The sequence below is a fragment of the Narcine bancroftii genome, chromosome 1 (assembly GCF_036971445.1).
Source record: "Narcine bancroftii isolate sNarBan1 chromosome 1, sNarBan1.hap1, whole genome shotgun sequence".
Lineage (NCBI taxonomy): Eukaryota > Metazoa > Chordata > Chondrichthyes > Torpediniformes > Narcinidae > Narcine > Narcine bancroftii.
Window position 1 is genome coordinate 425,325,484 of NC_091469.1, and position 12,438 is coordinate 425,337,921.

General features: G+C 39.6%; 1 protein-coding gene across 6 annotated transcripts in view; it reads right to left on the bottom strand.

Annotated features, from left to right (window-relative positions):
* LOC138751634 (adenylate cyclase type 2-like) overlaps positions 1-12,438 on the bottom strand; it is a 650,763-nt gene that overhangs the window by 308,913 nt on the left and 329,412 nt on the right. For all 6 annotated transcript variants that reach the window (XR_011350095.1, XM_069914176.1, XM_069914177.1 and 3 more), the window contains exon 4: positions 4,048-4,209. Coding sequence is in view for 5 of the 6 variants with exons in the window: in XM_069914176.1 (XP_069770277.1) it covers positions 4,048-4,209 (162 nt within the window). In the remaining variant the exon portion in view is untranslated. The remainder of the gene's footprint in view (positions 1-4,047; positions 4,210-12,438) is intronic.

A 12,438-nucleotide genomic window follows, 5' to 3' on the forward strand; every position in this document is an offset into this window, starting at 1 on the left:
TAACATATAATTTAAAAAATAAAGTCACATTATTTGAACAAATTTGGGAACCGTACATGGAACATAACAGAAAGGGCTTGCCTCGGACCTCCACCCCCTAAAATGATAACATAAAATGACTTGACCCAGTGTGTATAAGTAGATGACACGTTTTTCTTGTTTATTTTTCATTGTGTGATGACATTGTTTAATGGTTTTATTGTATTGTATACGTTGAATATTAATTGGTTTTGGAGGGGGTGGGAAGGGGAGAGGGAGGGTAGAGGGGAAAAATGGGAGAAAATGTGTATATTTAATGAGAAACATTATATATTTTGGTTGATATGGTTCACAGTGTAAAAAATAAAAAAATATTTAAAAAAAAGGAGGCAACATGGACCTGGAGGCATCTCCCCTGTGGCCAAAGAGGATTCAAATATCATTGCTACTGCCCTAGCTATCTTTTCTCTCACTTCCCACATCTAGCCCTAAGACTATCAATCTTGAGGTTTCTAAGAAGATCCAGCACTCCTTTTTCCTTATTCTCCACATTATCCAGCACACAGGCTCGTCCTATTCCGACCTCACGCAGATGAAGGTCCTTTCCCCTTGTGAATACTGAAGCATTCATTTAGGACCTTCCCAACCTCCTCTGCCTCGAGGCACATTTCACCTTTTATCCTTTAGTGGCCCCATCCTCATTCTCATCATCCTTCTGTTCTTCACATAAGCATAGGATGCCTTGGGGTTCTCATGCCCCCTTCAAGCTCTCCTAAGTCCTACCTTAAACTCCTTCCTGGCTACCATCTATTTCTCATGAGCCCTTCCCATTTCCTGTTTCCTATATCTAACACATGCTTCCTTCTTCCTCTTGACTAGTTGCCTACTCGTTTTGTCAGCCACAACTCCCTTTTCCTACCATCTTTTCCTTGTCCCAGTGGGATAAATCTATCCTGAACCCAGAACAAGTGGTCCCTAAACTTCCTCCACATTACGTCTGTGCTTTCCCAATTTCCAATTTACTCTTGCTTGTTCTTGCCCCATCCTTTCATAATTAACCCTTCCCCAATTAAACATTTATCCATTTTATTTTTTTGTAATCCTTTTCCATAGCTAAGCTGAAGATAAGGGAGTTGTGGTCACTCTCGCCAAAATGCTCCCCCACCGAAAGGTCCTCCACCTGACCAGGTTCATTACCCAAAACTAGATCCAGTGTGGCCTCTCCTCTTGTCAGCTGGTCCACATGCTGTGTCAGGAATCCTTCTTGAACATCCCTGACAAATTCAGCCCCATCCATCCCTCTTGCAGTCAGGAGGTGCCAGTCAATATTAGGGAAGTTGAAATCACACATAACTGCAACCCTGTATTTCCTGTACTATTCCAAAATCTGCTTGCTTATCTGCTCTTCGGGCTATTTGGGGACCTGTAGACTACTCCCAGCACAGTGATTGCTCCCTTGATATTTCTGTCTTCCTCAACATCAGTAATATACAATTACCTCCTGTGGATGCTGCGAAATTGTGAGTTTCTGTGTTTTGACTACAATTACAGTATCTGCAGACTTTCTTGTTTCACTCCCTAGAATTTATGGGCTTCCTTAGTTTGCCTGTCCAATTGTCCATTTAGCTGCTCTACTTATAACTGAGCTCCTATTAATTCTTATGAGATTGGTTTGTTTGGAGAAAGTAAAATCTAGACAGAATCCTTGTTTTACATGGGTCTCATGGGGGAAAAAAGTTAAAAACAATGAGCATGGGTATGTGTGGCAGCACGAGGTCATTAAAAAATGCAGGAGAAATGGGAATACTAAGTTAATGGCACATGAAATAATATGAAATTTAAGATATTATGAGAAATAAATCAGATGAGGTTGCATAAACAATCATAGGCAAAATAAAACTGATCAAAGAAATTAGAATGAAACGATTATGCAGGCAACAAAAACAAAATACCCAAGATGGATATGGGGCATCAGAAATCTGAGTGAGTGAACATCATCATTAATCAAAGAGAGCGATAAAGCAGCAGGGTAGTTTACTTTTTTTCCACTGATTTGAAGTGACTAGTGTCTTGGAAACAATTGAATATAGTCTGCTCATTAGCTGTTGCTGGATGAATTCATCTCCCTGGTGATATTCTTTGAGTGAATCCCCCAAGGTCTTTCTCTGTAATTATCTTGGTGTATAATAAAGACAGGGTCTGGAAAATTTACTGTCTGGGCTGGAGTATGGATGATTTGCCACATTTCATAGTTTCTGAACACTAATAGACTACAAAGTTCCAAGACCAGAAGAATTCATCTAGTTTTTTTTTCCTTCACAGAATGCAATAGCCAATTCAAGCATAGGGGCTGCAAAGACTGCAGGTTTTCAAGTGTTATTGGGTGCATTTTCAGCACCAAATGTGAAGAAAGACATACAGCACATGTTGGCGAGCAGACATGCCCCATACACCATGATGATCACCATCAACTATCACTGTAGCTCTGGACTGCTTTATATACAAGGTCACCGGGATGACCCCTGGTGACCTAGTGGTGTAATTATATATCACCACAATTTCTATATTGAGATTCCAGGGCTTTTTCCACTGCAAAATAACTTCTCCTCACCAAACAAGTAAATTTAAAGTTTGAAAACTACAGATGTTGCAAGGTTGAAGGCGAGAGTGGCTTGGGACATTAAATATCAGGACAGACTTTCTACAATAGATTGTTTCCATATTTTTCTTTGATAAAATCAGCTCTCAACATTCCAACCACTTCTGCATTATAGAAATCCACATCCTGTGGTGGATAGCAAGCATCCATCTAATCCAGTAATCTTCTCTGCTTTCTTCTCATTGTAATTAGCTGATATTCTTTTTATTGAAAGGAAATACAATGTTGCATAAAATATTGCAAGTTTACACCAAGGAGCATGAATCAGTTGATCTCTATTAGTACAAGTTACACAGTTATTCTGGAAGGAGCATTGCCATTTTCAAGCCAATAAAAACCAATGCACACAATAAATTCTGTGCTATAAATCTTCACTAATACCAAAAATCCAGCACAATAAAAAAATCAATACAATATGTTGTGACAGCAAGTTATTGGTGACTCTTTTTAAAATAAGAGGTCTATTTAGCAGCTATGACTCCAGAATGTCACAGACCGAGACAAAGGCATTCATCAAATATACATTAATCAGCTAAATCAATTTCAATTGACCATTTGGTACTTCCAGGGATTGGTAACATTTTATCAATTTTACAGATCAAATTAACAAAGTTATTCAAATGTAAACTGCTTAGAGACAGCCATTATTAATTTATCTACATCATTAGAAAAGCATTCTGCCAGAGACTCACATGTCTGAGAATTACAGGAAAAAAAACAATACCATTTGACTCTTCTACACATTGCAATATCTAATATAGTGACAATTTCTACAATACTAAAAGCTCATTTAGTTTTGAAGGATGATAATGGAAGCAATTGAGTTTTACCAGTCCACTGACAAATCTCTTTACTATATATTAGTATTATTTTGGCAGTGCCCCTTGTGAGTTACCAGGAAAGATAATTAAAGTTAGGTCAGGTCAGTCAGCCTTCAGTTCCAATTGCCTTGTGCCATTTAGATTTTTTTAATAAGCCTTAAGCAATTCATAATGTAAATTCTAACAAGGTAAGTATGATTGAAATTTGTTATGAATAAGTGCTCATCATTCATTCTTTTGAAAAACCTGATCTCGGAATTAAAACAGTTTTTCTATAGAAAGTTATAATTTATAATCTACTTGGTGCTATTTGTATCACAGATCTAAATTGACATTTATAATTGATACATCTAGGCTGAGAAAAAGCTGATTTAAAAGAAAATTATCATGAAACACAAATGGTTTCTTTCAAAGCATTGAAGAGCAACATGGGTTTTCCAAACAGACATTATTCACAAATACTGTTTTACATATTGCTGTCAATTTCATTTTTGGTTTTGTATGTCAAAATAAAAACAAAAATCCCCTTGGGAATGCTTTTACATTGCTAATGCTCTAACCTCTACAGCAATCTTACTGAGTACTCACCTGCCAAACCAAATGTTCTTTAATGACAAATGTGGTTGATAGGCAGATGCTCAGCACAATGGTATGGGACGATGATGTCAACACACTGGCCACCACTGCATCGCGCATACGAAAGGGCAGCATGGTGTAGACCACAAAGATAATGAATAAGAAGAAGGATACCTGGAAACAATAAAAATAATTATATATACAACACTGGGAAAAAAAATAACAATCATTAGTCATTCTATCTGAGAGTTTAAATATATTATTTATCAAAAGGTGCAAGTCAGGAGTGTGGACGCACAACGATTAATTTCCTGGACTAGTGATCCATTAGTTAAAGCTAATTATCCACAGGCATGCAGGAGTTCAAATCTCATCCAGTCTGTGGGGAACTAAAACTTAATTAAATAATTCTGGAATTAAAGCTAGTATAAATAATAGTGGCTTATAACCCTATCAGATTACATTTAAAACCCAAATTATTCTCTTCAGTAAAATAAATCAGTTGATCTTATCCAAACTTGTATCAAAGAAGTGGATTCTCAACTCCCCTTTGAAATGGCCTCACAAGTTTAAGAGCAAATTGGACCGGACAATAAATGCTAGAGAATGGTTTGTGTGATGAAGAGAGCTGATGGGTGAAATATTGCCTCTTCTGAGTTGTTGATTCATGATAAAGGTAAAGGTTCCATTATTGTCGCAAAATACTACATTTACAATGTAACATACATGAAATTCTTTAACTTTGCCTACTGTCCACTTTGTCCAGCGCCCCTCACAGAAATGAAGAGTAAAATGAATTAAGAAAGTATTTCCTCGGGGAGGGAGTTGTCCAATGTGCTGTAGCACTCCAGAAATATTGAGCTTTATAATAGTCATAAACTATCTAGCATGGAAACATGCCCACCTGACCAAGTTGTTCATTTGAGCTCATCCCATTCTGTTGCATTTGGCCCTTATCCCTCTAAACCTTCCTCATGTATCTGTCCAAATGTGTTTTTTTTTTAAATCATAATTATACCTGCCTCTACAGCTTCCTCTGTTTCACATGCACAACACTCTTTGGGGGGAAAAACAGTCTATCTCAAATCCCTTGTAAATCTTTCCCCACTGACCTTAAACCTGTACCCTCTAGTTTTAGACTACCCTATGATTATTGAAGTACCTGAATAAGAACAAACTATAATCTCTGACACACCGGGGAAAATGTCCTCACCGATCCATCCCAGTGAATCCTTTTGCACCTTTTCCAGTTTAGGGATATCTCTCTTTGGACCAGAACAGCACACAATACTCAAAATGTAACAACTGCCACAAGACATTACAATTCCTGTTCTCAATGCCCTGACTTATGAAGGCAAGCATGCCAAATATCTTCTGCACCACCCAATCTTGTTGTGTTGTCACTTTAAGGAAATTATACAAAGTTAAGTATAAGGTATTTTCCCCTTCTATTACACTCTCCAGACCTGTGTAAGCTTTTGTAACCACTACCTTTCCCCACATTTTGGACCAGCCTTTCATGTGGTATTTTGTCAAAGGCCTTGCTAAATTCCTTGTTGACAGTGTCTTCTAACCTGCCCTTATCCATTTCTTGGTCACTTCTTCAGAAAACTCAAATTTGTGATACATGATTTCCAATGCAGAAGACATCTTGCTCTAACAAATACATGCAGATCATGTCTCTCAAAATCCCCTCCAGTAATTTATCCATGGCTGCTGTTAATCTCAATGGTCTCTAGTTCCCACTCTCATCCTTGTAGCCTTTTTGAAATAAATGCATATTAGACACTTTCCAGACTTCCAGCAACTCGCCTCTGTCAAATGGTGATATCTATTTCTCCCAGCACCACTGCAATTTCCTCCCTAGCGTCCCACAATATCCTCGGTTACACTTGGTCAGAACCTTGGGATTTATCTACCTTTTATGCATTTCAAGACTTGTTTGTAAAAAGGATTCTCTTCAAGACATCACTATTTACCTCCTTGAATTTCTCAGCATGCACTTCTTTCTCCACTGTAAAGGCAGGTGAGAAATATTTATTTAGAAGCTTACCTGTCTCCTATGGTTCCACTTTTGATGACTACATTGATTCTTAAGGAAACCAATTCATTCCATCATTAACCTTTTACCTCTCATATGTTTTTTTTTTGAAAAAAGAATCTCTTATGCTTCCCCCCCCCCCCCACCCAACTTCAACAGTATTCAATCATGAAACTAGCACAGAGTTTAGGAAAGTAATAAAAACAAGCTCCAAGGTCATGGAAGAGAAAGAGAAAAAAGTGTTTGCTGTCTTAAAGCAAATAAGGGTGGATAAATCCCCAGGACCTGACAAGATATTTCCTCAAACCTTGAGGGAGGCTAATGTAGAAATTACACAAGCTTCAGTAGAAATATTTAAAATGTCCTTAGCCATGGGTGAGGTGCTGGAGGTAGCTCGTGTTGCTCCGTTGTATAAAAAAGGCTCAAAAAGTAACCTTGGAAATGATAGGACAGTGTGCTGATGTCAGTAGTAGGTAAATATGAAAAGATGAAAATATGGTAAATTGGATCAGCATGTTTGCAGATAACACTAAGGCTAGAGGCATTGTGGACAGCGAGAAGGTTTTCAAAGCTTGCAGAGGGATCTGGACCATCTGAAAAAGATGGGTTGAAAAATGGCAGACAGAATTTAATACAGATAAGTGTGAGGTGTTGCATTTTGGAAGGACAGACCAAGAAAGGCTATACATGGTGAATGGTAGGGAACTGAGGAGAGTGATAAGATAGTGGGACCTGGGAATACAGATACATAATTCCCCGAAAGTGATGTCACAGGTGGATTGGGTTGTAAAGAGAGCTTTTGGCATATTGGCATTCATAGATCAAAGTATTGTGTATAGGGGTTGGGATGTTATATTAAAGTTGTATAAGACATTGAGGAGGCCAAATTTAGAGTACTGTATGCAGTTTGGGTCACCTAACTACAGGAAAGACATCAATAAGATAGACAGAGTGCTGAGAAGATTTACTAGAATATTGCCTGGACTTCAGGAACTGAAATACAGGGAAACTAATGGAATTATGATCACTGGATCCTAAATGTTTCCCTACACATTCTTCGGTCACCTGTCCTGTCTTGTACCCTAAAAGGAGATACAGTATTGCATTCTCTCTAGTTGGTACCTCTATATATTGATTTAGAAAACTTTCCTGAATACATTTGACAAACTCCAAGCCATCCAGCCCTTTTACAGTATGGGAGTCCCAGTCAATATGTAGAAAATTAAAATCCCCTACTATCACAATCTTTTGCTTCATGCAGCTTTCTTCTATCTCTTTATTTGCTCCCCCAATTCTTGTTGACTATTGAGTGTGGTAATACCTTTCCTGGTCCTCAGCTCCACCTCAGTATGAGGTGGAGCCATCTGGTCTGTCCTGCCTAAGCACAGCTGTAATATTTTCTCTGGCGAGCAATGGCCGTTCCACATCTAAAGCAACAGAAGCCCAGAACATTGAGCTGCCTGTCCTGCCCCTCCTGCAACCAAGTTTCATTAACAGCCACAATGCCATAATTTGATGTGCCAATCCATGCTCTAAGCTCATCTGCCTTTCCTACAATACCCATTGCATTGAAATAGATGCATTTTAGAAAATTTCCACCACTTGCACTGAAACAGAATAAGTTAATAAAATAAATGTTTTAAAAGGGGGAATAAGATTAGGTAGTTTGGGTCACTTTTCACAAGCAAACATCGTGGAATCAGAGACAGGAATTGAAAATGAAACAAAAAGGTGAGAGACAGAGACAGAGACAGAGACAGAAGAGAAGCTGTTGCAGTCATTGAAAGGCTGGCAAAGTGAAAAGCCTGCTAAAGACCCCATTTCAAGAATGGGTTTGAGTTCTGAGTTCAGCCTATTCAAAATCCCTGTAGTATCTGATTGTTGTGTTTCTCCTAAAATAGGAGAAAAGACTCTGGGGTAACCTGGAAGAAAGCACTTTTCTTTGGAAAGGCATTTCGGTTGCTGATTGAAAGAAATCAGCTTGCGTGTCCAACGAACAAAGAACATCTTTCTGTCCCACCAAAGACCTTCCTGACTGGTAACAACTTAAGTTAAGCCACCAGAGCCTGTTGAGTGTAATGATTGTTTAAACTGCTGATATCCAGTGAACTTGGAGAAGTGAACAATAAACAACAGGACAATGAAAAAGAACCATCATGAACACACACACACTTAGAATTAGGAGAGGGTTAAGTAACTTAAATGACAAATTAAATATTGATCTTATTCTGTGTTAAGAAAATAAAATCAATTTTGTTGAAGTAGCCATTGTCTTGGTGAATTTCCCTTTCTCCTGGGTTTTGAGTCCTTAGAGCTCATAACAAATGATCCGTTGCGATTTGAAATACTGTATTTGGAGTCTGGGAACTAAAATATTTGGAGTTTTGGGACCATAAATGTTTGGAGTGTTCGTGATTTATTAATAATTTTTTTTCCCAAGCTCATTTAAAGCTTGAGTGGGGAAAAACAGAAAAACAGCAGCAATGGATATTCATGAATTTTTGGAACAACCATTACTTCCAGAGCTTCAGAGAAAAAAAAGGAACTGATAGTTATTGCTAGGGAATTAAAGCTTGCTGAAGTCAAAACTTTATGAGGAAATAGAAATACAAAGAATTATAATGAAATATTATAGAAGTGAGGGAAAATATGAAGAGAAAATTTTCCTGAGGATAAATCTGTTGAAATGCAATTGCAATTGAAACAACTGGAGCTGGAGGAAGAGAGAGAAAAATGTAAATACAAGTTAGAGAAAGCTCAAAGAAATAAGGAATACGAGTTGGAATAAGCTGAGAGAAAGGCACTTTGAATAGAGGAGTTAAAACTCGAGATAGAGAGAGGTAAGAGAACTGAAGCTTGAAGTCCTGTTGCCCTTTCAGGTGGTCTCTCCAATGCTGGCGACAGGAGCGGATTTAAAACTGTGAACACTCCTTTCAGGTGGCAGTCCTAAAAGGATGCTGCAACGTTAACTGGTCCACCTGAAAGTGCCTCATGGTGCCTCCGGATCTGGAGGCAGGGCAACTGGTACCACAGTGCCACCCATCATAAATATGCGCCATAGTGTAATGGATAAATATCGAGAGAATTTGATAAGATTAGTGGATTACATACATAAACACATTTTAAAACCAATCTTATTTGAAAGATCCTAAATCTCTCAACTCTGTCAACAGCTAACACCTCTGATTCAAACTGTTCTCCACTACTATTTTTCCTCATAGCAAGGTTTCCATTTATTAATATGACAAACTTGAGTTTCATTCCTATGATCTGGAGTATTTATCACATAGTTAACATCATTCAGTTTTGACTTAACTTCGTATGGTCCAGAAAATTTTGCTCTAAGAGGATTGTCATTTGTTGGGGATAAAATTAACACTTTTATTTCCTGGCTTAAAATTCATCACCACGTACTCATAGTATCTGCTGTAGTAATCTATCACTACCATAATTGATTCACCCGTCGGTAAAGGTCCAAGAAAATCAACAGCTACTTCGATCCATGGTCCTGTCGGGAGTTGCGTACTCCGGATCGGTTCTGGCGGATTACTCCTACTTGTGATTTGACATCCGTGACAAGTTTTAACAAATTTCTCTGCGTCTTTATCACAACCTGGCCACCATACCTTGGTCCTGAGGTTTTGCTTGGTACCAACAATGCCTAGGTGTCCTTCATGCGCTAAGGATACGATCTTCGGTCTCAATCTTTGTGGTATCACCAATCTGCAACCTTTTAATACACACTGTCCGATGCAACAAAGTTCGTCTCTAATGGGAATGTAAGCCTTGTGAGCACACTTGTCCCATTGTCCACTCTGTATGCATTCTCTTACTTCCCTGAGTTCTGGATCACGTTCGGATTCTCTCTCGACTTCTTTCGTAGTCACAGCTTTCGGTGTCGACTGAATAGCTACGAAGCGTACAAAGCTCTCTGTTTCTGTTCCCAATTCTGACTTGGATTGTGGACCACCATCCTTCACCAATCTGGACAGCGGATCTGCAATGTTTGTTTTCCCTGCAATGTGGATTACTTTATATTTGTAGGGTTGTAGTCTGAGTACCCATCTCTCTATTCTGGCACATGGTTTGGATCTAGGTGCATAGATCACCTCTAATGGCTTATGATCTGTGATGAGTTCAAATTCAATGCCGTATAAATATGCATGGAACTTCTCACAGGCCCATACAAGTCCGAGTGCCTCTTTCTCTGTCTGAGAGTATCTTCTTTCCACATCTGATAACGATCTGCTGGTATAGGCAATGATTCTTGGTCCTCCATCATGCATTTGGACCAACACAGCTCCTAAACCAACCGGGCTGGCATCCGCTATGACTTTGGTTGATGCCGCCGGATCGTAATATCTAAGAGTTTTTGCATCTGTCAGGCTTTGCTTCAGCGCTGTGAACGCTTTCTTCTGCTCAGATCCAAAATGAAATGGTACACCTTTCTTGGTTAGTTTCCTTAGTGGTTCTGCCACTGTAGCAAAATTAGGAATGAACTTTGCACAAAAATTGACCAATCCCAGGAAACTCCTCACCTCTGTTGCGTTCTGAGGTGCACGTGCCTCTGCAATAGCTTTCACCTTGGCCTCTGCAGGGTTTAGTCCTTCCCGTGTAAGTCTGTGTCCCATGAAGTCCATTTCTGACACATCGAACTGGCACTTGTTTCCATTCACGGTAAGGCCTGCCTCCTGTAGTCTAGATAGTACACGCCTCAACCGTTTGTCATGCTCTTCCTTCGTTGGTGCATGGACTATGATGTCGTCAGAAATGTTGGCAACTCCAGGAATGCCTTGAATCACTCGATGGATTTCATACTGGTAGATCTCCGAAGCTGCATTAATTCCAAATGATAGTCTCTTGTAACGATACAATCCACAGTGAGTCACAAATGTTGTTACATCTCGGGAACCTGGATCCAGCTCTAATTGATGATAGCCCCATTTCAGATCAATATTTGAGAATACCTTGCTGGTAGTTAGTTCTTGAAGTTTTTCCTCCATTGTTGGTATAGGGTGTCATTCTCTAATTATAGCTTCATTGGCCATTCTCATGTCAACACATAGTCTTATGTCACCCTTTGGTTTGGGCACAATCACTACGGGACTGACCCATTGTGTCGAATGTTCCACCGGTTCAATAATGTCTTGTTCGATCAATTCTTTAATTTTGGCTTCGACTTTCCCACGATGTCCAAACAGAGTTCGGCGCATTGGTTGTGCCTTGGGTTTGACCGTTTCATCTACCGCTAGCTTCAATTGTCGACCTTTCAGCTTTCCTACTCCTTGGAAGACTGCGGGGAATTCTTGCTTCATATCCTCATATGACTGAATTGAATTGACACAAGCTCCAATATGAAGTATTGCCAGATCTTGCGCTACTTCTACTCAGCAATGGTTCTCCCTTCTCTTCTATGACCATAAACTCTGCTTCGGTGTACTTATCTCCAGCTTCAACAGTTGCAGTAAAACATCCAATGGTCTGCAATGGCTTGGTTGCTGTGTATGGATACAGTTTCTTGGAACACTTCTTTGAGGTACAGATGATCTTTTTCCTTTTCAACTTCTCCCATAAATGTCGATCAATCACATTACTGTCACTTCCTGAGTCTACAATGACCTGCACTGTCACTCCATCAATGATCACTGGGACCTTCTCATGATGTACTTCATTCAACGTAAATTGGTAACAACTCTGTTCCTCCTGGGTATCACCATCGTCACGGTCTATCTGGCGAATGGTGTCTTTCTTTCCAGGATACTTTCCTTTCCCCCAGGCTTTGCCTTTGGAAGTTGTACTCTTCCTCTTCTGGTCTGCATTGGACTTGCTTTTGCACTTCTTTGCAAAGTGGTCCTTACCTCCACACTTTCTGCAAAGTTTGCCTTTGGCCGGGCAATATGGGTCTTTTCCAAAGTGACCTCGGTTTCCACATCTGTAACACTCCACGTCCTGTGTCGACGTATATCTTGGCTGGTTATGGCGATGTGAGAGCCTCTTAATTTGCTGGCTTGAGTTGTCTTTCAGGGTCATGGTATGAAATTGCCCTTCAACAGCCTCTAATGCAGCAGCAATGATTAAAGCATCGGTGAGTTCCAACTCACTCCCTCTTTCCAGTAGACGTCTTCTGAGTTTATCTGATCTGCAGTGCTGTACGACTTGATCCAATAATTGGTTGTCCAAATCAGCTGGCATGTAATTGCATCCAACAGCTAGCTGGCGTAGTCTCGTCACGTACTGAGCAATTGTCTGGCCATCTTCTTGTCTCGTTCTCCGAAACCAATGGCGTTGAAATGTAGCATTCGGTGTCACTACATAGTTTGCATTTAATGCATCTACTGCTTTCCGGTACTCATCCTTACTTC